Source organism: Conger conger, chromosome 8, assembly GCF_963514075.1.
Source record: "Conger conger chromosome 8, fConCon1.1, whole genome shotgun sequence".
Taxonomy (NCBI): domain Eukaryota; kingdom Metazoa; phylum Chordata; class Actinopteri; order Anguilliformes; family Congridae; genus Conger; species Conger conger.
Window position 1 is genome coordinate 55,908,487 of NC_083767.1, and position 20,840 is coordinate 55,929,326.

The 20,840-nt window shown below is 42.7% G+C and overlaps 1 protein-coding gene across 1 annotated transcript; it reads left to right on the plus strand.

Annotated features, from left to right (window-relative positions):
- The first annotated feature begins 998 nt into the window (after positions 1-998).
- On the plus strand, positions 999-14,016 carry c8h4orf54 (chromosome 8 C4orf54 homolog). The gene is made up of 2 exons (XM_061253202.1): positions 999-6,173; positions 10,639-14,016. The coding sequence occupies exon 1, from the start codon at positions 1,328-1,330 to the stop codon at positions 6,152-6,154; it is 4,827 nt and encodes a 1,608-aa protein (XP_061109186.1). The 5' UTR covers positions 999-1,327; the 3' UTR covers positions 6,155-6,173; positions 10,639-14,016.
- Positions 14,017-20,840: the final 6,824 nt, after the last annotated feature.

Genomic DNA, 20,840 nt, shown 5'->3' on the forward strand with positions numbered 1-20,840 from the left:
CTTTCAGACTTCTGCCAAAATTATTATGATGTTAATATCTAAATTGACAATTCATCTCCCCATTTAATGAACAGTCATATCTTTAACAAAATGTAAATGTATAGCATTATATATGGATGACAGTAATCTAAAAGCGTAAAGGTTTTGTGGTTTGTATGCGAGGTCTAGGCCTACTGTGCTTTATTGGTAAATAACGGATTTGTATGGTTTCAGAACAATCCAAAGACTATTTAAAAGCACATTAAGATAGGTTATTTAAATACCAACTAATATACCACCTATGGCGCGCTACACCAAGAGAAAATAAACAAGCAAGAGAGATAATAAGCAAGAAAGGAAAATCTATCACATTTTTGTCTCTGGAGTCACGTGGATGCTGTCCAACGGCGGGGTGCTGAAACGGTTGGCAGAATGTTTTTAGTTTTTTACCAATAAATACGTAAATAATAAATCATTTCATTCTGAGAAATATAATTGTCACTTTGGTACTTTTAAACACAGCAAATGTGGGAATAGATACAGGCCTATGTGGAAATTGCTTTTCCAAAGTGGGTCTCCATTTTTATTAATTTGGGAGCCTTTTCTAGTCTAACGTCAAGGAAGTAAATCTAACAATTATTTTTTGAATGTAGCATTCACCATGTCACTATCAAATCATAGGCACAACTATATTATATTAATAAAGGAAAGACATATATCACTAGCCTATGTGCTATACGTTATTATACAGTATACGGATAAAATTGCCTGTTCACACAAACATTGAGCGTCCGAATATATACACACTATCACTTATTTCACTCTGCATATAGATGTGTCCAGATTGTTGCTGTAAATAGGCATGATACACATTTGCAAATACTATATTCCATTTGACGTAGTGATATGATAAGTCCAGACGGTCATGGTGTCATTTCAAATGTGCCAGATAGGGTAGATGACGTGCTGTCCAGTCCAGCAATAGTAAGAATGCCCATATGCTTTGCTTTCGCGTCTCTAAGGCGACACAAACATTTATCCACAAGAACTGCAGCACACATCAAAAACTTCACTATCAGACTCTGCTTGGACCATTGGACACAAGGGAGTGAAGTCGGAATTCCAGGAGAATTCTCTCTCTCTCTCTCTCTCTCTCTCTCTCTCTCTCTCTCTCTCTCTCTCTCTCTCTCTCTCTCTCCTCTCCCCCTCTCTCTCTCCCTTTCTCTCGCTCTCCGTCTCTCAACCCCCCCCTCCCCCCTCTCTCTCTTCTCTGTCACTTTCTATCTCTGTTCCGGGTTACAAATAATTTCCCTAACAATAAGTCTGTATTAACTGTAGGAAAGCGACAATGGAAGCCGTTCATAAGCCTCTAACTTTCGAAGGACTTACCGATCCATGCAGAAAGCTGACACCCGACAAGGATATTTGCAACTCCGGGACACAAGAAGAATCTAACTATGCGGATTTGAATAATTCACTCGGCAAGCAAGCAGAAGGCACAAAAACGGTAAAAGTTGCATTTACCGGCGAAGGGAGTCAACTGGCCATATTTAAATGCAATAGTGACACCACTTCAGATTCGGGAGACGGGAACCCCGGCGACCGTGAACGGAATAGTAATTTCGCTAATCTCCCAATCATGGACTGCAAATCCATTAATAAAGAAAGCTCAAGTAATGTCCGAGCACAGAAGTGTGTCCCGGGCGATCTCTCTGGCTCATCTGAAATCGCTTCTTCACCTGAGTTCTTGAAAGACAATGACGATTTCACAGACTGTCCCAAACACCAAATTCACAAGCGGGATATTGACACAGGAGCCCAAACAGCAATTGTACCCTGCAACTTCAGACCAAACGATACTTCTTCTGACAGCGAGGAATTGCAATACACTGATATGTACCTGAGTAGGAAAATGGAAACAGATGCCGACGTAAGCATGGAATTATCGGATCATTGCACACCCAGTACCATGGAGGACGAGTCCCACTATATTACAACCCACGAAATCCAGCTGTCAGAACTAGACCACGATGCCGATTATGACATTGGGTTGGGATCCTGCTGTAACTTGGAAGACGACAACCTGGTCTACTCGTTTGTCGATTATGCTTCTTTTGACAGTGATGAACCGATAGAAGGAAGACTGGTACTAGAAGACAGAAATTCAGCGAGAGTGAAAAGCAATCAGGTTCGATCTAATTATACAAACCGGCGCGGTACTAGCAGAGTAGCCGTCAGCAGTAAGCGTGAAAACGATCTCTGTGACTCGGACAAATGCGCCAGCTCAGATGAAGGTCTGTCAAAGAACCAGAAAGGCAGAGGGAATTCAGCAGGACAGATTCACCTGTCAATCAAAACTACTTCCAGAGCTATAAATGAGCCTAGCAACATAGAAGAAAAGGAAAACATTCGTTATCATGCCAGGCACGAGGGAGACATGAGTCGCTATGTTTTTAGAGACGCAAAAGCAGAGAAAATCTGTGATAGTGCGAAATGTTTTATCGCTGCCCCCGGTCGCCTGCACTTTGGCAGTAAATTAAAGGGGAAAGATGTTAACGAGTATTCCAGTGGTGCGTCCAGCGCTGTAAGTGAATTGGACGATGCTGATAAGGAAGTTCGCAATTTAACTGCCAGGGCGTTCAGAAGTTTAGCCTACCCGTACTTTGACGCCATTAATTTCAGTACCTCCAGCGAGTCTTCTGCGTCAGAGCGCGGGCTGGGGATCAACAGGTGGTCCACGTTTGTTGACCTCAAATATGGAAACATGACACAGAGAAGAGATAAAAATCTAGTATCCCATAAAAGTTCTACATCAACTTTTGAAATCGCAAAGAATGCAGAGGGCAAAGGGATTAAGGGGTTGACTTTAGCTAATATAAAAGCGCCCCAGACTCAGATCTTTGCACTAAATGGCAACTTGTCAGATGCCAAAAACGCATCATCTTCAACTAAGAAGATAGAACTCATGGGGAAATTTGGGCAAGGGCAGGGTGGGATGATAACGTTAACGGAAACGTTAAATTTTCGCTGCAATGTTAAAGCTGGGGTCCCTGGAAGCGATAGACGTGCAAAATTTGCGCAAAACGCTGCAGGATCACGTTCCACAGATGAAGTTACCAACATCTTGCCAAGCGAGTCGGGGAATGAGGCCAGCGAGCAACCCTGTAATCCAGGGGAAACCATGGAAGACACACACAAGAAAGCAATATTCGCATCGAGCCTTCTTAAAAATGTCATTTCCAAGAAAATTCAGTTTGAACAAGAGCGGAAAATGGAGCGAGGGGAAATCAGTGAATCCTCTGTTCTGTCTCCATGCCTTTCATACAAAGAGCAGGATACGCACAAGGAGAAAGTTACATTGGGAGACTCAAAGGGGTTACAAAGGCAAACCTCTAAGTACTCAGAGGCGGGTTCTGACCTAACTATTGTTTGTTTGGATGAACTGGGGGACATAGTGGACACTAATTCGAGTTCTCACAAGGACGAAAGTCCAAGAGAAGACATTTTAACTCTTGCAACAGAAACTAATTTAGAGTCAACAAATGAAGCAGGAATCGATACTAAAAAAGGAGCATTCGAAGCGTCTAAAAGCACACTGCTTCGTAGCCAAAATAGCGCATTCAGATCCTGGAGGGACGGTGAGCTAGAGTTTCAAAAGGAACATAAAAACGATAAAACTCCAGTGGGGAAACCGCCTGCGTTCACCGACAAGCTTGTGGAAACGGACATAGACGACGAAGTTGCCAACAAGTTAACAAAAATGACGCATCTTTTCGTGCCGAGTATCCAAGTTCTGTCTGAGGAGAGTGAACTTGGAAAGCCGTTGGCGAATATTAATTATCCAACTCGCGCACCCACGGATCACGGGGACGGAGGCGTTGGGAAATTGCGTTCTGATAAAACTCTTTACGTTGCGGATGCTACTAGACGTGTTGTAACATCGAAGTCACCTGAAATCAAAATAAGCTTGCGGTGTGTAAAAGAAAACAAAGGCGACCCGTTCAACATTGCTAAGCTTCTAACTCCGAATATAGGTTGCAATGTAGCCAACCTGATAAAGACAGCTGATGACTCTAAATGTCAAGCGCTCGTTGCACCATTAAAGGGAGAGTCCTCGGAAAAAGTGCCGCACTTCATGGTCAGAGACATAAGGGAAAACAAGTCCAAGCTACAAACACCGATTCACCAGGTCAGAGATGTGAGAAAATTGGTAAAAAGCTCGTATCACTTTGTTTCTTTGGATAATAACGAGAACCAGGCTACTGCTTTTGCTGACCTTCATTCTGAACTCAAGGCTTCTAAAACAGGGCCTTACCGAAACCCCGCATCGCTTTCACCTATAGTTATAAAGTGTCAGTCTGTGAATACAAATAGCAATGTGAAGCAATCTGGAAATTTAATCGAGGTTTCACACCACAGACTTGCCGAGGATATACTGGAGGCTGACAGGTCATCTCCTCAAACACCTGTAGAGGGCGCCAGAAACGGAATCACGCCGACACACCGACCCGCAGGCAGAGCTCCAATAGTCACTGTAAGACAACCTAAGAGTGACCCATGTGAAGCGACTGTTGGGGTGAAAATTGAAACTGGAGCGGCTAAAAGAAAGCAAGACATCAGTGACAGGAAACCTGAGTCAAAAATGGCGAACCAGGCTGCACTGGAGAAGCTGAAGGCTGCAGTTAAAACGATGGAGCAGCTTTATGTGTTTGATAGGAACGAATGGAAGCGCAAAACAGAGCCGCGGCCAATTACAGACAGTCACGTGCTATCACTTATTGCCAGAGAGGAGCACGACAGTTCAGGTAAAGATGAATTTGAGGAAGAACTGGCGAATATAACCAGCTCTTTATCAGCGGGTAACTTGGAGAGACTTGTGAGGAGGGACTCCTATCCTAACTCATACAAATCAACACCTCCATTGACAGCGGCATCAATGTCAGAAATATTACCCAAAAAAGAGGAAAAAGATTGTGCAAAAATACTCCAAATTCCCTGTGGCCAGGAGGAAAAGGACAGCGCAAAATCACACTATCTTCAAAGCGGAGCTTTCAGCAACAAAAATGCAGCCACTTTCATACAAAGCCAGAAGTCGTCCACAATCAGCAGCACCAGTTTGAAAGCTTCCCAAACTTATGCCTCCTCACAAGCACCTTTCAGCACAAAAAGCTTTGCTCCAAAATCTCCCAAACTCCCAGTGTCATTAAAGATATCCCACCCTAAGCGGATATTTGAGGATAGTGAGAGGCCCAATGGCACAGAGGCCGAGAAGCCTTTCCTACCGTTCAGCGTGTCCGCTGCTGCAGACTCCGAGAATTACCTGACCATCCCTGTCAAAGCCCACGCGATGGAAGCCAAACCGGCGGCCTCCTCCAGCCGAGAGCAGACGTCAGTGTACACCTTCACAGCCACCAGCGGCAAACCTCAAACACCCGGCTCGGCCCCTCACCCCAGCCAAGGGGATGCGAGGAGGCAGGAAGACAACAAGCAGTCTCCGAAGAGATCCTCCATCATCATGGAGACAAGATCCCCAGATAGTCCCACTGCTACCATCTACCATCACCCGGTGCAGATGGCCATGCCAAGCAGCCAGCCGCAGGTGATCTGTTTCTCCTCCTCGGTTCCCCAGCAGCAGGTGGTGGACCCCTTCCAGCAGATGCAAAGGAAGATGCTGCTGGACCCAACCACTGGACACTACTACCTGGTGGACACCCCTGTCCCGCCGGCCACCAAGCGGCTCTTTGACCCGGAGACCGGACAGTACGTGGACGTGCCGATGCCCCAGCAGCCCATGGCTCCGGTGCCCATGCCCATCACGCCCCTCGCCCTGAACCCCGCCGCCTACGCCCCCACGTACATGATATACCCCGGCTTTCTGCCCACCCCGACAGTACTGCCCGCCAGGACACTGCAGTCCCAGATGTCCGTGCACTCTGAGGGGGACAGCGGGGACAAGGCCCCCCACATGATGGGGGCGCAGGGGGAGGTGACCTACATGGAGAGCCCCTACTACATCCCCACAGGGAAGTCCCCGCAGACGACCCCCGTGTCCCAACACATCACCACCAGAGATGGCAAGCCTGTCATCAGCATCACTTCACAGCAAGGCCCACGGATCATTGCCCCTCCCTCCTTTGATGGAACTACTATGAGTTTTGTTGTGGAGCACAGGTAAACTGCAGGCATCTTTACATGTAAGTGGAGCCCTGCGTCTATCCTACTATAAGCATGCCTTTTCTAATATTTATGTCAGGAATATATCACTGTGTTAGTGTACTGAGCTACACATGGTCTCAGTGGGACAAGCAGTCCTAAAAATATTCTTGGTTAGTTGTGTAGTTGAGATGAATAAAATACAGCAAAAACAGTAATTTTTCAGTATGTCTGCAGATTTATATTGAAAATAAATTAGTATGCATGCATCATCTCAGGTCACAACATTTTCTGTAGATAAAAGTGAATCTAGGGGCATATCATCAGCGAGGGCAAGATGATAAAACCGGATTATGTTTTTGAATTAGTACGCACTTGTTTAGATGAAGCCCATTAAAATACATTTTCAGAAACATAATGTTTAAAACTGCGTATACGTAGGCTATTTTGCTTTGGAGTTGAACTTAATCATGGGGCTGAAGTTGAAGATTGCAAGTGAGGTTGCAACTTGTTATAGGAGAAAAATCTTTTTGCCAAAGGCTAAGGGAGTTCAGTAAGTTATAAGGCCAGTGTTGCAAAAGTTTTATATTTTCATGTTGGTTTGAGAATGGGTTTTCCTCCAAAGAAATGCATTATTTAAAGGTACAATAGGTAATTTTGGACTTCTAACGGTCAAGAGAGGAATTGCAGCAACAAACACACTCAAAACAAAACACTGTTTATCCCACCCCTTCTCTGTGAATGTGCTGACGTTGACATGCCATTGGCTGTGGCAATTAGAACCAGCTTAGAGTGCCGGCCTGTCAACTGCATATTTTGAAACCCGAATTTAAGGACTATAAACACAGGCAGAGGGTGAGTGAACATAGTTAGTGAGACTTTTTCAATGATAGGAAGGGATTTACAGTGGTCTTGTAACAAAGTTTTAACACAAAAATCTTACCTATTGTACCTTTTTTGTTGGTAAATAATGTGTACAAGGACTGCAGAAGGTACACTAAGCAGTTTAAATGTGCCCTTCAGCATGTCCCAGTGATTCATTAGTATTTTCTAAAAATGTGTATTGTGTCTTGCCATAATTTTACAATATGGTTATATTCCACAGTTGCTTTTATTATGTCCAGATTAAACACATATTTATTTATTATTATTAAATATTGCCTCTGCTTCATAGCATAATGCATCAGGAGAAGAGTATCAGAGTGTCAACATATACAATGCCCTCAACACATAACAATTGGGACAAAGACCCATCATTTATTTATTTGCCTCTGTATTCCACAATTTGAGATGTGTAATAAAAAAATGGACATTGTCAGACTTTAATAAAGGCCATTTTTTAATACATTTTGGCTTCACCGTGTACAAATTACCGCAGTGTTTATATATACTCCCCCCATTTCAGGGCACCATAATGTTTGGGGGCGGCAGGGATGGTGCAGTGGGTAGCACTGCCGCCTCACAGCAAGGAGGTCCTGGGTTCGAATCCCCATTGGCCGGGGCCTCTCTGTGCGGAGTTTGCATGTTCTCCCCGCGTCTGCGTGGGTTTCCTCCGGGTACTCTGGTTTCCTCCCACAGTCCAAAGACATGCATGTTAGGCTGATTGGAGAGTCTAAATTGCCCGTAGATATGAGTGTGTGAGTGAATGGTGTGTGTGCCCTGCGATGGACTGGCGACCTGTCCAGGGTGTATTCTTGCCTTTCGCCCAATGTATGCTGGGATAGGCTCCAGCCCCCCTGCGACCATGTTCAGGATAAGCGGGTTCAGATAATGAATGGATGGATAATGTTTGGGTCACAGCAACGTTACGTAAATTAAAGTAGTCATGTCTGTGACCTATCAACATCATTATGAGTCTGGATATCTTATTTTCAGGTTGCCTAAATTCAGCTGTAAATTTTACTGAGGAAATATGGAACACATTTGGTGGCGAAATGGCTTTAAGTCATCAAGGGTCCAAGGTATCAAATGAGCCTCAAAACCACCGTGCTGCTGCCAGATATGCAGTAGATACAGAAATAATTGTTTCTCCTGACAAATTGTCCTGTTGAACCCAATGGAAAAAAAGATTCTAAATTATTTTATACATGATGTATAAAAATGATGTACAAATGTATAAAAATGTCCTTTATTAAAATCTGACAATGTGCACTTTAACCACATGTGATTTTTTTAATGACAAATCTATGACAAAGGCAAATAAATAAATGATGGGTCTTTGTCCCAAACATTATGGAGGGCACTGTATGTGCACTGCGTTTAAACAGCTATGTCTAGGGCCACCAGCCTGTCTCTGCTTGCTTTCTCTCATTGTACTTCAGTCCTCTGCTAGCACACCCCTGCTTTATACGGATGCATTTTTCTTTTTACTGCAGTGCTACTCATTCCTGGAGAGCTATCTGCTGTTTTTAATTTTTTCCTTAAGATCAAATTCAGACCTGAGAAACCTGGTGACTTGAGTTAACTGTGTAATCAATTGCTTTAACTGATTAAATTGCTGTGATACTCAAGTAACAATGACAGCTGTGGCTCCCCTTGACCAGGAGTGAGGACCACTGGCTCAAAGACATGCATTTAAATGCATTTTTGTAGCATTTAAACTTCCACCCATGTTCACTTTCCTTCCTGACTATCCCCATATTAGATCAATTCATTGTTATTATTGAGTGAATGTCTCAACTACAAGCTCAATTGCATGATTAGTCACTTGACTGTGTTGTTGGAGTGCCTTTAGGGACCCCAGGGAAAAGACCACTGAAATATTGTATTAGTGTATACATTTGCATATCTGGAAGGGTTCAAATGACTGGAACCAGATTTCTGAAGACTATCTGATGTACTACAGCATGTTTACCACCCCATTTGTGTCATACTCCACTAAATGGCTTCAATGGTGCTAAGTGACTGTGCACTATTCCCCGGGGAAACCTGACACCAGTAGACACTGCTTCTGTTATTTGAGGAACTGGTATTGACCTTGGTCCACACCAAACACAAAAACAGTTCCATTTTCACACAGCAAAGGATGTCAGTTATTTTTGATGGCATGAGCTGAGTGTTTGTTGGTGGGTCAATTTTCAGACTTTGACATACTCAGATTAGGGGGATAAAAACAGCTAATTGGCTAGTGCCATTTAGTCAGCCAAGCCCAACTTTAAAGAATGAAAGGAGAGCATGTGCTTTGATTTGCACACCATTAAGCAACACAAGTGCTTTGGTTGCACTTGATGCATTCACGTCTGTTTTCCGAGCTCCATTTTCTCATTGTCTGCTCAATGATCACATTGAATACCCAGGCCCATCCCCAGTGACAGCAGCCATTTTGTAATGTCACCGTGCCAGTCAAACGGTAGGTCATCATTGCCGGTCCCTCAGTGGCGGAGTTGTTTTGTGGTCACTGGTTCACGCACTGATGGCGTCCGCTGTTTACATTACATTTCATTATTGGCATTTGGCAGACGCTCTTATCCAGAGCGACGTACAGTTGATTAGACTAAGCAGGAGACAATCCTCCCCTGGAGCAATGCAGGGTTAAGGGCCTTGCTCAAGGGCCCAACGGCTGTGCGGATCTTATTGTGGCTACACCGGGATTAGAACCACTGACCTTACGTGTCCCAGTCCTTTACCCTAACCACTACGCTACAGGCCCCTGTGTAGTAGCCCGGGTCCATGCAGGGACAGGCACCGCACGGCCATTGTTGTGAAGAGCGGGGACCTCGCTGCCCGGGTGGGCGCCGGAGGGCGTGCCATTTCCAGCATAGTGACAGGAGGAAAAGGTCACGCAACGCAAAGTATTTGTTGTGCTGATGCAGGGGCAGCACAGCTGCTCGGAGAAATCAAGCCCGGATCGGTGGCTCTGGGCTGTGGCGAGGTCACCTTATTATAGACCAGCTCTTTTAAAAAGGGAAAGAGGGAGGCAACGAGCAGGAGAAGGAATCCAACTATTACATAAACAAATAATGTAATTGGCCCAGCATATAGACCCTTAGCTAGCCCTCTCAAAACATGCACTTTTTCCTATATTTTAAAGAAATCTTTTTAAACTTTTACTGTGGCGCTGTGAAGGTGCTGGCATTGGAGATTGCTTAGACGACGTTATGCGTGTTATGGTTTACTCTCGGTTTACCCTCATTCCTCAGTATAATTACAATACTCTCTCTACTGACTGAGTGTTGGTAGTTTCTACTAGCTGGTAGTTCTAATTTTAAAAAGTAGGTCCACCCTGGACATAGCCAATTTAATTTCATTTACAGTCTTCATAGACATGTACACCAGAACCTATTATGTCAGAAAAAACCCAATGAAATATGAGCCAATGCAATGTGTATGATCAGTATGATCTATTATATTCATATATTATACAGTATATGATCAAATTTGGGCCAAAGGCTCGAGGTAAGTGAATAATATTTTTCTTGAAGAATGTTGATGAGCTCTGCTATTTCCTGTTTCCTGTTTTCTGTTGTCCCTGGTTCCTCATTGGCCTGTATGCTCTGTTCCATACAGGGGCATCTTCTGAAGCTTTTTCCCCACAATTCGCTTGATGCTGAGTTTTTATGGGTCCTTTCTGGGATCACTGCATCTGCCAGAAGCCCATGGCTCATGGTCATCTGCCCCACCTGGAACATCATCCCCCCCAACCCCCTCTTAGCACACGAGCCTCCTGTTTTGTTGCTTATTGCCTATTTCGCAGAATGGATCTTTGAAGATCTGCACATGCAAGCTGTGGGTTTTATTTTCTGTGTAAATATCTGCATATATCAGTATATAAGCTGATCTCTTTTTAACACAAGTGAAAAGATACAACAAGCACTGCTGCTATAAACTTGTCTATAGACAGCAATTATCTCTTAGCAAAAATCGGAATCTCATTCATTTCTATCAGCAAAAGCTATTTATCATCAATTATTTATCATCCAGCATTATCAGGAGGTGCAATATCTGCATTGAATCACGACGGTTTATCAATCAAATGACTTATTCTTATTGTAAAAGTGCATTAAAACCTGGTTTAACCTGGCCATTTGACACCCTGCATTAGTGGCTGCCACTGTTGTGGTCCTATCACATGTACTGCTTTGATCCAGTTAAAGACACAAAGTTGATGAAATCATATTGTACTGCATGTTTAAAATAAACCTTAGGATTGTGAATTTGGAGAAGGGGGTGCTGACTGTCATTGTCCAGTTGGGCTTAGCATAGGCTTACCAGTTACACTGACAGTTACCCTGCCAGGATAACGCCTTCTCACTGTGCCTGGGGTTAAGTCCAGCCACAGATTCACTCCCCTCCCTCTGCCCAAAAACGGCACTACTGAACTGCTTACTCACATAGCGCTGCTCACAGACTGAGTTTAATTACAGTACGTAGCGTGGTACTGTATACTGTGTATTTATATATGTGATTGTGACAATAACCTGGTACTACGATGCCGTGTTTCTCCGTATAGCTGGTGCTTCCCGAGGCCTATGGTCCAGATGCTGGGCAGCATTGGGTCAGTGGAGCCAGCTGCAGTGGGGACTCTTTAGGGGACAGCCTCCTCTATGTGTCCCAGCGAGCCCTTTGCCCCCTGTGTAACGGGGCAAAATAGCCATCGAGTGTGTGTGAGCGTGTCTGTGAGGTTGGCTGGTTTTAAGCCATGCTGATTTAAACAACTTGTTGGTGCCATTTTTCGGTTGAGTGGTGAAAGAGCCAAGTCTGGTGGTGAGCTTGAACTGAAGTATAAAGAGATGAAGTCAAACCAGGGTAACTGGCAGTGATGCGGTGGCTCGGATGCCAGTTGACACAAACCTACATTCAGCGGAATGATGTCTGGTGTTCAAATATCGTCATGCACTAATTCTCCCTCCCTACAGTGGTGATTCACACCTTCTTAATGCACTCCCAGAAGAATAAGCTCAAATCCGACTGGCCTGCCATGCTATTACACCGTCCTCTGTCAAATAAACTGCTTATTTGGTCAGTGTCTGAGAGACTGCACATCATTTATGCCATCATAAGGTATGCTTGACCACAATGTGATTGGCGGCAGTGATGAGGCAAAACCTGCTTTTTTAAACCGTATGACATAAATAATAAACTGTAAAAGGTGACAATCTTTGTACTGCCCTCTGCTTTATTAGAGCAAAACAAATAAAACATTTTGTGAAGGAAAACATATTTTTTTTACATTATATAACAATGCTAATTTGGACTAAAGCCAATAGGAGGATATAAAATACATTTTTATTGTCTGTCCTTTGTTGTCCTGCATACCTTTTCAAATTTATGTTGGGACTCCATTACAAGCAGCGGTGCTTTTTGTAGATTTCCTTTAGAACCTCAATCAATCCATATACTCCTTGTGCCTGAGTGTGCATACCTTAGTTTGCTGTTTTTTATTTGATGACACAACAGTAACCCTGGATATTGGAGCTGCAGGACAGTCCATATATTGTTTTCTGTTTTGTTTTAAGTTGTGTCTGGATTAAAAATGTCAATGTGACACGATGTACAGCTTTGTTTTACGGTATTTTTTTTAAAAGGGGTGCTTGGTGAGCAAATTCTGTAGCACAACATGTGGGTTTGCACAAGAACTTCTCAGGTTTGTCTACGACTGTTATACTTGAAAAAACTTAAGACGTTTGATGAGGCTATGACAAACTGGGCGGAGTTTATCATTGTTCCTTTTTAAACTTCCCGACAGCATATGGTTTAACATGAGGAAGATATACAACTATATGCACTATAACAATGATGGCAGTGAGCAAACAAATTTAGTCCAAAACATTTTATCTTTTTAAGAAATGACATCATGCCTGAAATGATGGCATATATGAAGAGTGCCTTCAATATGCTACAGTGTTTTAATATTCTTTTTTATGTATGAGCTCCTGCAGTGTCTGGATTGAAGCAGAAAGGAACGCTGATACACTGGCCCATGCACTCACTGTGTGAAGCCTGGTATGGGTGAATGTCAAGCTATGGAAGTTTTGTTCTCAAGCACAATGCCAGTTGGTTTGATTGTTCTCTTCTGCATACCACTATTGTAAAGTGTGGTTATTTGCATTACTGTCACCTTTCTGTCAGCTTTGACCAGTCATTGTAAAATGTTTGTAAAAAAAACAAAAAAAAAACATATTTATGCAATAATTAAGTTATGCTTAAGATCATGGTCTGGCCAACAGGCCAGGGATATATTTAAGTTGTGGAGGGAATAAGCTGAAATGGTCATCCACAGTGGCACCTGGTGGATTTGCGCAACATCAGTGCAACAGTGTCTCGATGTTTCTTATATAATACAGGCTGGAGTAAGTACACTCCTGGGTCACATTAGTAGTGTGTTACACGAAGCCAAACAGAAACAAAACTTGATAAAAAAAAAAAAAAGGCTAATCATGTTGCCAAGGCTTATTTGCTGCAAGCCTGGTGAGCATGGTTAAAATTAATTTTTAACTGTGGCAGTTTTTTTTTTTTCTTAGCCAAAAACTCCCACACAACAGCAATCGGAAACAGAGGTAATCTTCCAAATAGGAGAATCAGCCATAATGGTTGCACCTTCCAGTTCTTACAGTACACTTGCTTTGGAAAGCTTGGGCGTTGTTTAACAGATTTGTGATTGGGAGGAGATAGTATGTATGAAGAGAGGGTGAGAGAGAAGTCCGTGAGGGGCTGAAGGAAGGGCGCATTGCAGGAAGACTGGGAACAGGGGGAATCAGGGAAAGAGGTGGATGCGTTCGACTGTGATGGGAGAACTGCACCAGAAGGGGGGCGTAACAGGTGAATAGGTGAAAGGAAAAAACAGAAGTACTATGTAAACATGGTGGACTGCTGGCTTTGTGAATATATGGGTGAATGCAATGTACAATGTGAAAGATGTCCAATAAATTATGTATATTTCCAGTACTTCATATTTCTGGAATTCATTTATTTCCTACTTGAAAGTGAATACTCAGGAGTGAGTATGTGATAAGGTATTGCATATAAAAAATGATTGCCCAAAAAAGGTTTCCCTTGTTATGTGTTTTTTTTTTTTTTTAGATGACTGAATGCCTTCCTGTTGGAAAGTAGATAAATCAAAAAAATATATTGATATATTTGAGCATTAATTCCACATTTGATTTATAGTACTCTACATGTAAACAATGAGAGTCGTGGGGGTTGAAAAATTTGCGACAGTGAACAGGAAGGCAGCATTTCTGACGGCCTCTCCCCCTTACCCCCGCTCACCCCACCCACCCACCCTCCCCCCCCACAACACAAACACACACACCCCGGGCCAGCTGGCAAGCTCCTCCGGCAACTTCACTGGTTTGTTGATGCGGTTTCCACAGAAATGGCAGAGTGACTCACCTCCTGCTACCCAGCTGCTCTCCCTCAACTCCTGAAGAATCTGAATCAGTGCCCCGTTGTGCTCAGACACAAGATACGGTACTAGCAGAGCCCACCAGCCCCACCAGTTTGTTACTTGAGACGAGTCTGCAAATATCCTACCGGTGCACACTCACTTTCGCAGTCACTTACACTGACAATATCGCCTTTTTGTTGACGCCCGAGTTACAACGTAGCTTGGGATTTTCAAGGCAACACTTTTCATTCCGTAGACCAAAAAAACCCCCACGCACATATCAATGCTTCTTAAGTGCAGTCCGTTTGTCGCACTGCACAGCGTAACTGTAAATGGTTGGCATTTATATAGTGCCTTTATCCAAAGCGCAGTACAATTGATGCTTCTCATTCACCCATTCATACACACACTCACACACCGACAGCGATTGGCTGCCATGCAAGGCACCGACCAGCTCGTCAAGAGCATTTGGGGGTTAGGTGTCTTGCTCAGGGACACGTCGACACAGCCCGGGCGGGGGATCGAACCAGCAACCCTCCGACTGCCAGACGACTGCTCTTACTGCCTGAGCCATGTCGCCCCCGCAAATGTGCCTCCCAGCAAATAAATTGAACCTGGGGGGCATAAAACTTTGCGTGCGATTCTTTTATTTCTCTGATTTACTACTTGCCTGGGAATCAATGCTGACTCTGGGGTGTTCACATTACATTATTTGATAGAATACTTTGATTCCTATTATCCTCCTAAATATGAGCGAAGAGTATTTTCAGAGTATTTTACCCCTCATTCCTCTCCAAATTAGTTTGAAATGGATCTCTGGTGTAATGGTTATGAACCGTGTTTGAGTCACACAAGAGAGGACATACAGGCCGTAAAGCTAATCCAGGCTCCAGGGTGATAAACGGATGACCGTCACCCCAGTGAGGCCAACTGTTTCACACTCCATGACAGAGAAAATATGAATTGTGAAAGTTAATCTCCATGCTTTCAAGGACAGAGCACATATAAACAATACCATTAGTAACAAACACTTTGAATGAGAATCCATGTAAACAATACCTGGAATGGTGCCGTAGTCTTAAAACCACCCACAGCCCCCAGCCTAACTGTTACAGAATAAATAATTTAAAAAAATTTAAAGAGTGGGATTGACAGTGCAATCAGCAAGTATTTGGACAGTGGCACAGTTTCTGTTTTTTTGGCTCTGTACTCTATCTATCACATCTGATTTGAAATCAAACAATGAATATGAAGTGAAAGTGCAGATACTCACCTTTAATTTGAGGGCATTTACATCCATATCAGGTGATCCATGTAGGAATTACATCCCTTTTTATACACAGGCAAGCCCATTTTAGGGGAGCAAAAGTAATTGGACCGTTTGCTTCTTTGCTGTTTTGATTTCATCAGGTGTGTTCAATCACTTGCTTAATGCAGGTATAGCTAAGCTTTGACTATCTAGTCTTGATTCCAGGCTCTTGATTGCCTTTGGATTCTGTTATTGGCGTCTGTCAACATGAGGACCAGAGTTGTACCATTGAAAGTGTAGGAACAAATTATGAGGCTGAGAAATTAGAAAAATATAATGAGAGACAAACAATGGGCTTAACAAAACAAACTGTTTGGAACAACCTTAAGAAGAAACAAACTGTTTCTGATTATTCACATCCCTGACTAATCAGAAAGAGCTGAAAAGCCAACAGTCTAATTTTAAATGCAATGTGCTGGAGTACAGCGCCAAAAAGAACATGAATTGTACCACTGTCCAAATACTTATGGACTGCACCGTGTGTCATTTGGTTTACCCTTGTTATTGGGGCTATTCCATCACTTCATGAAGACTACTGCACTTATACTGTTACCTTCTCCAAGTAGAGTGTATTACTTTGTAAATTCTATGCTAAATTATATTGGAGAGAAGTTCAGGAGACAGTTCATAAATTATTCATTTATACATCAGTATGGAAATTGTGAGAAATATTGGCCTTACAATATCATTTCCACTACCCAATCCCCCACCCCACCTCCCATTCAGTATGGTCAGGCAGTATGTGCAGCCAGTTGAATTTGACTAGATTGCTGAGACTGTGGAACGGGCTACAGCAGCACCACTTACAGCAAAGTCTGCCGCTGCAGTGAGCATCAGGTGTCCATAACACAGCCTATAAACACAGGGGGCCGTCTGTCCCCAGACGACCTCCCACCACCACCCCACCTTGTCAATCTAACTACACCGATCTAATCTAATTACATTTTAATTTTAAATAAGTAGACATTGTTATCTTGCAAGAAATTCAAACCATTCAAAGGTTTTTAATTACCTTGTATTTTATTTTCCCATATTTTTTTTTGTTTGTAATCAAACAGTTCACAGGTCAACAGGTCAAAGCGCAGTCTCACTGCTTTCATTGAAGGCCATTTTTATACATTTTCGTATCGCCATGGTTTCACAATGTAGTAATTACAGCACTTTTTATATGTAGTCCCCCATTTCAATGTTTGAGACAAATTTACAAACTGTAAAATAAAAGAGTCATGTTTTGTATTTGGTTGCACATCCTTTGCACGCCATGACTTCGCTATGCCTGTGACCTATCAACATCATCAGAGTCTGGATATCTTATCTTCAGGTTGTCCTACAACTGATACTAAAACTCTCTGCATTTGAATGGATCTCAATGGAAATTGGGAGGAGGGACTAGATTAGTGTTTGTATGGCGGATACAGTCTGGAGCACATTTGTTGGCTTTAAGCCATCAATGGTCCAAGGTATCAAATGAACCTCAAACCATCATGCTGCCAACAAATGGGTTCCATACTCTATCAAGCTGGTCAAGCTGGCATCGCTGGATTTTACAGCAGTGGCATTGGAGAGGAGCTCTCTAAAAAGGGAGCTAGTGTAAGACTTATCCAGTCCTGGTTCAGTTCTAGTCTAACGGATGGGGTCCACAGTCGCGTATTGAATCCAGACTATTTCAACCCCCGCAGGCCAACACACATTGGCCCTAGCTTCACCCAGGGATGGTACAAGTATCAGCGGGCTGAGACGGCAATGTCTCGTTGTGCAGAACAACTCCCTTTGGTTGATGAGGTCCCCATAATCCCACTCTGACTCACTCTTGTGCAAGCCCGTCTTGCAAACAGTGATGCGATAAGAAGTGACGCTTGGCATTATGAGCTTTGGAGGGGGGCGCATCCTTGTCTGGGCTTTGCCAAATCAACAGTGCCATGTTGCAGCAATAAGTGCAGATATGTATATGACTGGACACTCCAAACAGAAGAGAAAGTGGGGAAAAAACTATTTTTTAAAAAGCGTTCTGAAAAACTGTGAAAACCAATGATAGCCAGAGACCACAGAATGGTGACCTAAGTTGGAGAATTTAATGACACAATTTCATTGTTAATTTAGAAATGCATGATGGTCTGTCTCATTTAATGGGTCTCAACCCAGTTCACACAGTCACTCGCCCAACCAATTCAGACCAAAGAAACCACATGAGTGACTTGCTGTGTAATGAACTGCTTTAATTGGTCAGTAAAGTGCTGAGTAACAATGAAAATCAACAGACCATGAGACACTCCACTCCAGGAAGGCTGAGGAACACTGGCATATTTAATGATGATTAAAACCATTATTTTATATTTTATTAAACTATCTGAAACACTAGGGTGGATAAATTAATTAAATGTTCTGAACATGGCACTTTATAGACATTAGTGCACTGAATGGTGAGCGCTAACTTAGCTAGGCAGCAATACCCCTTGTTTTGTTATGGTCCTATAGATAGACTCTGTTATTGGCGAGGGTGCTATGCACCGTGTTGATTCTAACACCTGTTGATGCCACTCACACACATGCAGCAACCCAGCACAAAACAAAACAAAGTATAGCTCTCACATACAAGACCTTCCAAAGACATTACCTACACTGAGAAGCAACAATATTAGCCATTTTCTGACTGTAATACCCACTGATGTAGACTTTCAGAACCTATAAAGTATATTTATGGGTGATCTAGCTGAAAGTTACGAAATACTGCAGTCAGCTCCAGAGATACACAATGATGAAGGATGCACTCAGTAATGGTCAGAGGCATGAGTCAGAGCCATCTTAAAGTCTCATCTTGAGCAACGATTTCAGAATAGCACTGAAATCTGAGTACTGGCATTCATGCCAGGTTTAATTAACAGTAGCAGCAGATTCGTCATTAGAGAAGCAAGAGAATGAATGTGAGCGGTCAAGCAGAAACCCATTAAACAGCATATTTATGTTTGTAAACAATGCCTGAACTTGGATTAATGCCACGGACATCTGCAATCTGCAGAACAGAGAGTAAGTAGTAAATTTAGGGACGTTAATAGTTGTGGCCATTAAAACCACATCAGCATTAGAAAGATTAAAATTGGCAACACTTAAGTCCATGGGAATGGTTGAAAGAGTGATTGGGGGATTATGTTTCAGGGATCACGATGACAGCAGTTGTATTTTGCAGACTTTGTATGGCCAGGATTACCTCCATCGTGAAGGCCCCTCACACAGGGAGTTGGGCTGTGGAGCTACAGTCGTGGGTGTCAATCCGTCTCTCACACATTGTACATGGGCTCTCCCTTTCAGCAGGGACCCAAATAATACCTGGCGTCCCCACTAAAAACATGAATGTATGAAAACAAATCCTCAAATCAAGGCCTTTACAACAACCAGCAGGCCCATGGTTTGTGTTAAACAGAGGAGACAATGTCCTGATCAAATAAAGGATAAATACAAAATAAAATAATGAACATAGTAAATCTCTGAAGGGGGACAGGGGGAGGGTTGGGTGTTGGGAATGGAAATTACTAGGGAGATCTGAAACCATAGCTTACCGGTTTTTGACTCGGATCCCACAGTAGTCCCAATACTGTACTCCAGACTCCATTCCACCTGAAATGTCAGTGGGCAGAGCTTACTGTAACCCCATACTGGCCTCTGACTGTAACTGGATGACCAGGAAGAGAGAGAGAGCTTGAGGGGAGGAGAGGAGAGGCAAGAATTTAAAAACGAGTCTCCACCAGACACTGAGAGGCCAGCAGACAGTGCTATGACAAGACTCTGGAAAGATCATATTAATACGGAAAGGCCACCTTAATCCAAGTTTGTCTGCAATGCATTTCAGTCATACCACACGCCTTTTTAAAATATCTAGCTCCACTCTACATATTACAGCCTAACTCTCTTTGTGATATTGGAATGAAGCACAAATGTGGACAATAATAAACAAATATATAGTATTTGCTCCAACAATCTTCCAATTTTAATCGGCAAAATCCAAAAATAATTGCTTCATTACTGTTCACTACTATAGCATTATAGGAGTCCTAGTAGAAGCAGTTGTTAATACATAGCTACTGCATGCATGTTCCCATCAAGGGCAACAAATGCTCATTTTAGTTGACAAACCCTACTACATTTAGATATCCCAAGAGCATGTCTTGCTAGTTTCCATATTTGACCCTTAGCCCATACCATTGAATGCAGCCTTATTTCAAGCAGTGTCTAATTTTTAACTTAAGAAGGGCATACAGACACAGCATCAAGCAGCAAGATGCTATCAATATCACATTACTGATTGTAAATCAGGCTATAATTACAATAAGCTTAAAAAGTACAGTGGTGGCTACAAGGCATTTTCAAATATTTTGAAATATGTTCTTTGAAAGGGCATTGTCAGAAAGTCTCTCAAGGCTTCATGACAATCGATTGTATTATGTAATTTTGAGACTGAAAACTGCAAAGAAATCTCAGTACTACAAATACAGACATTTCGAGGCTATTAACAGATCTCAGTACTTCAGTCCTGATGCTAAACGGATAATTTTATTCCGATAATTCTGCAGCCATACCCTTCAAACGTCTGTTAGTCACTGACACATTTAAAAGCATGTATAAACCTTTTGACACCTTCCTCAAAAATACCTGAGAGGCTTTATACCTAAAAATAGCCTTGTAATAACACTGTCATTTCAAATGCATTTGCAAACAAAAACAAAGGGATAAGTAAAACTATTCAGGGTGTGTATGTATGATCGCCTGTCAGGAGCCCCTTGGTCTGTGTGCCATATTCACATTCACTCCCCGCACTACAGAATGAAATCTGATAGCAGGCATATCTCAAGCAAAACCTTGCACTATTTAATTCTGTTTGATAAGTTCTAAACACATTCAAGATCAGTCTGAAATCCCCACAATGAATGCCCCATTTGTTCCAATTAAAGGATCAAGGAGGTGATTGAGAGCAACTTACTACCTCAATAAAATATATGGAGTCCTTTAATGTGCAAAATTACTATTGATACTATTGAATTGCAATTTATTTGGAAGGATTTATTCTATGGAAGGTGTGAT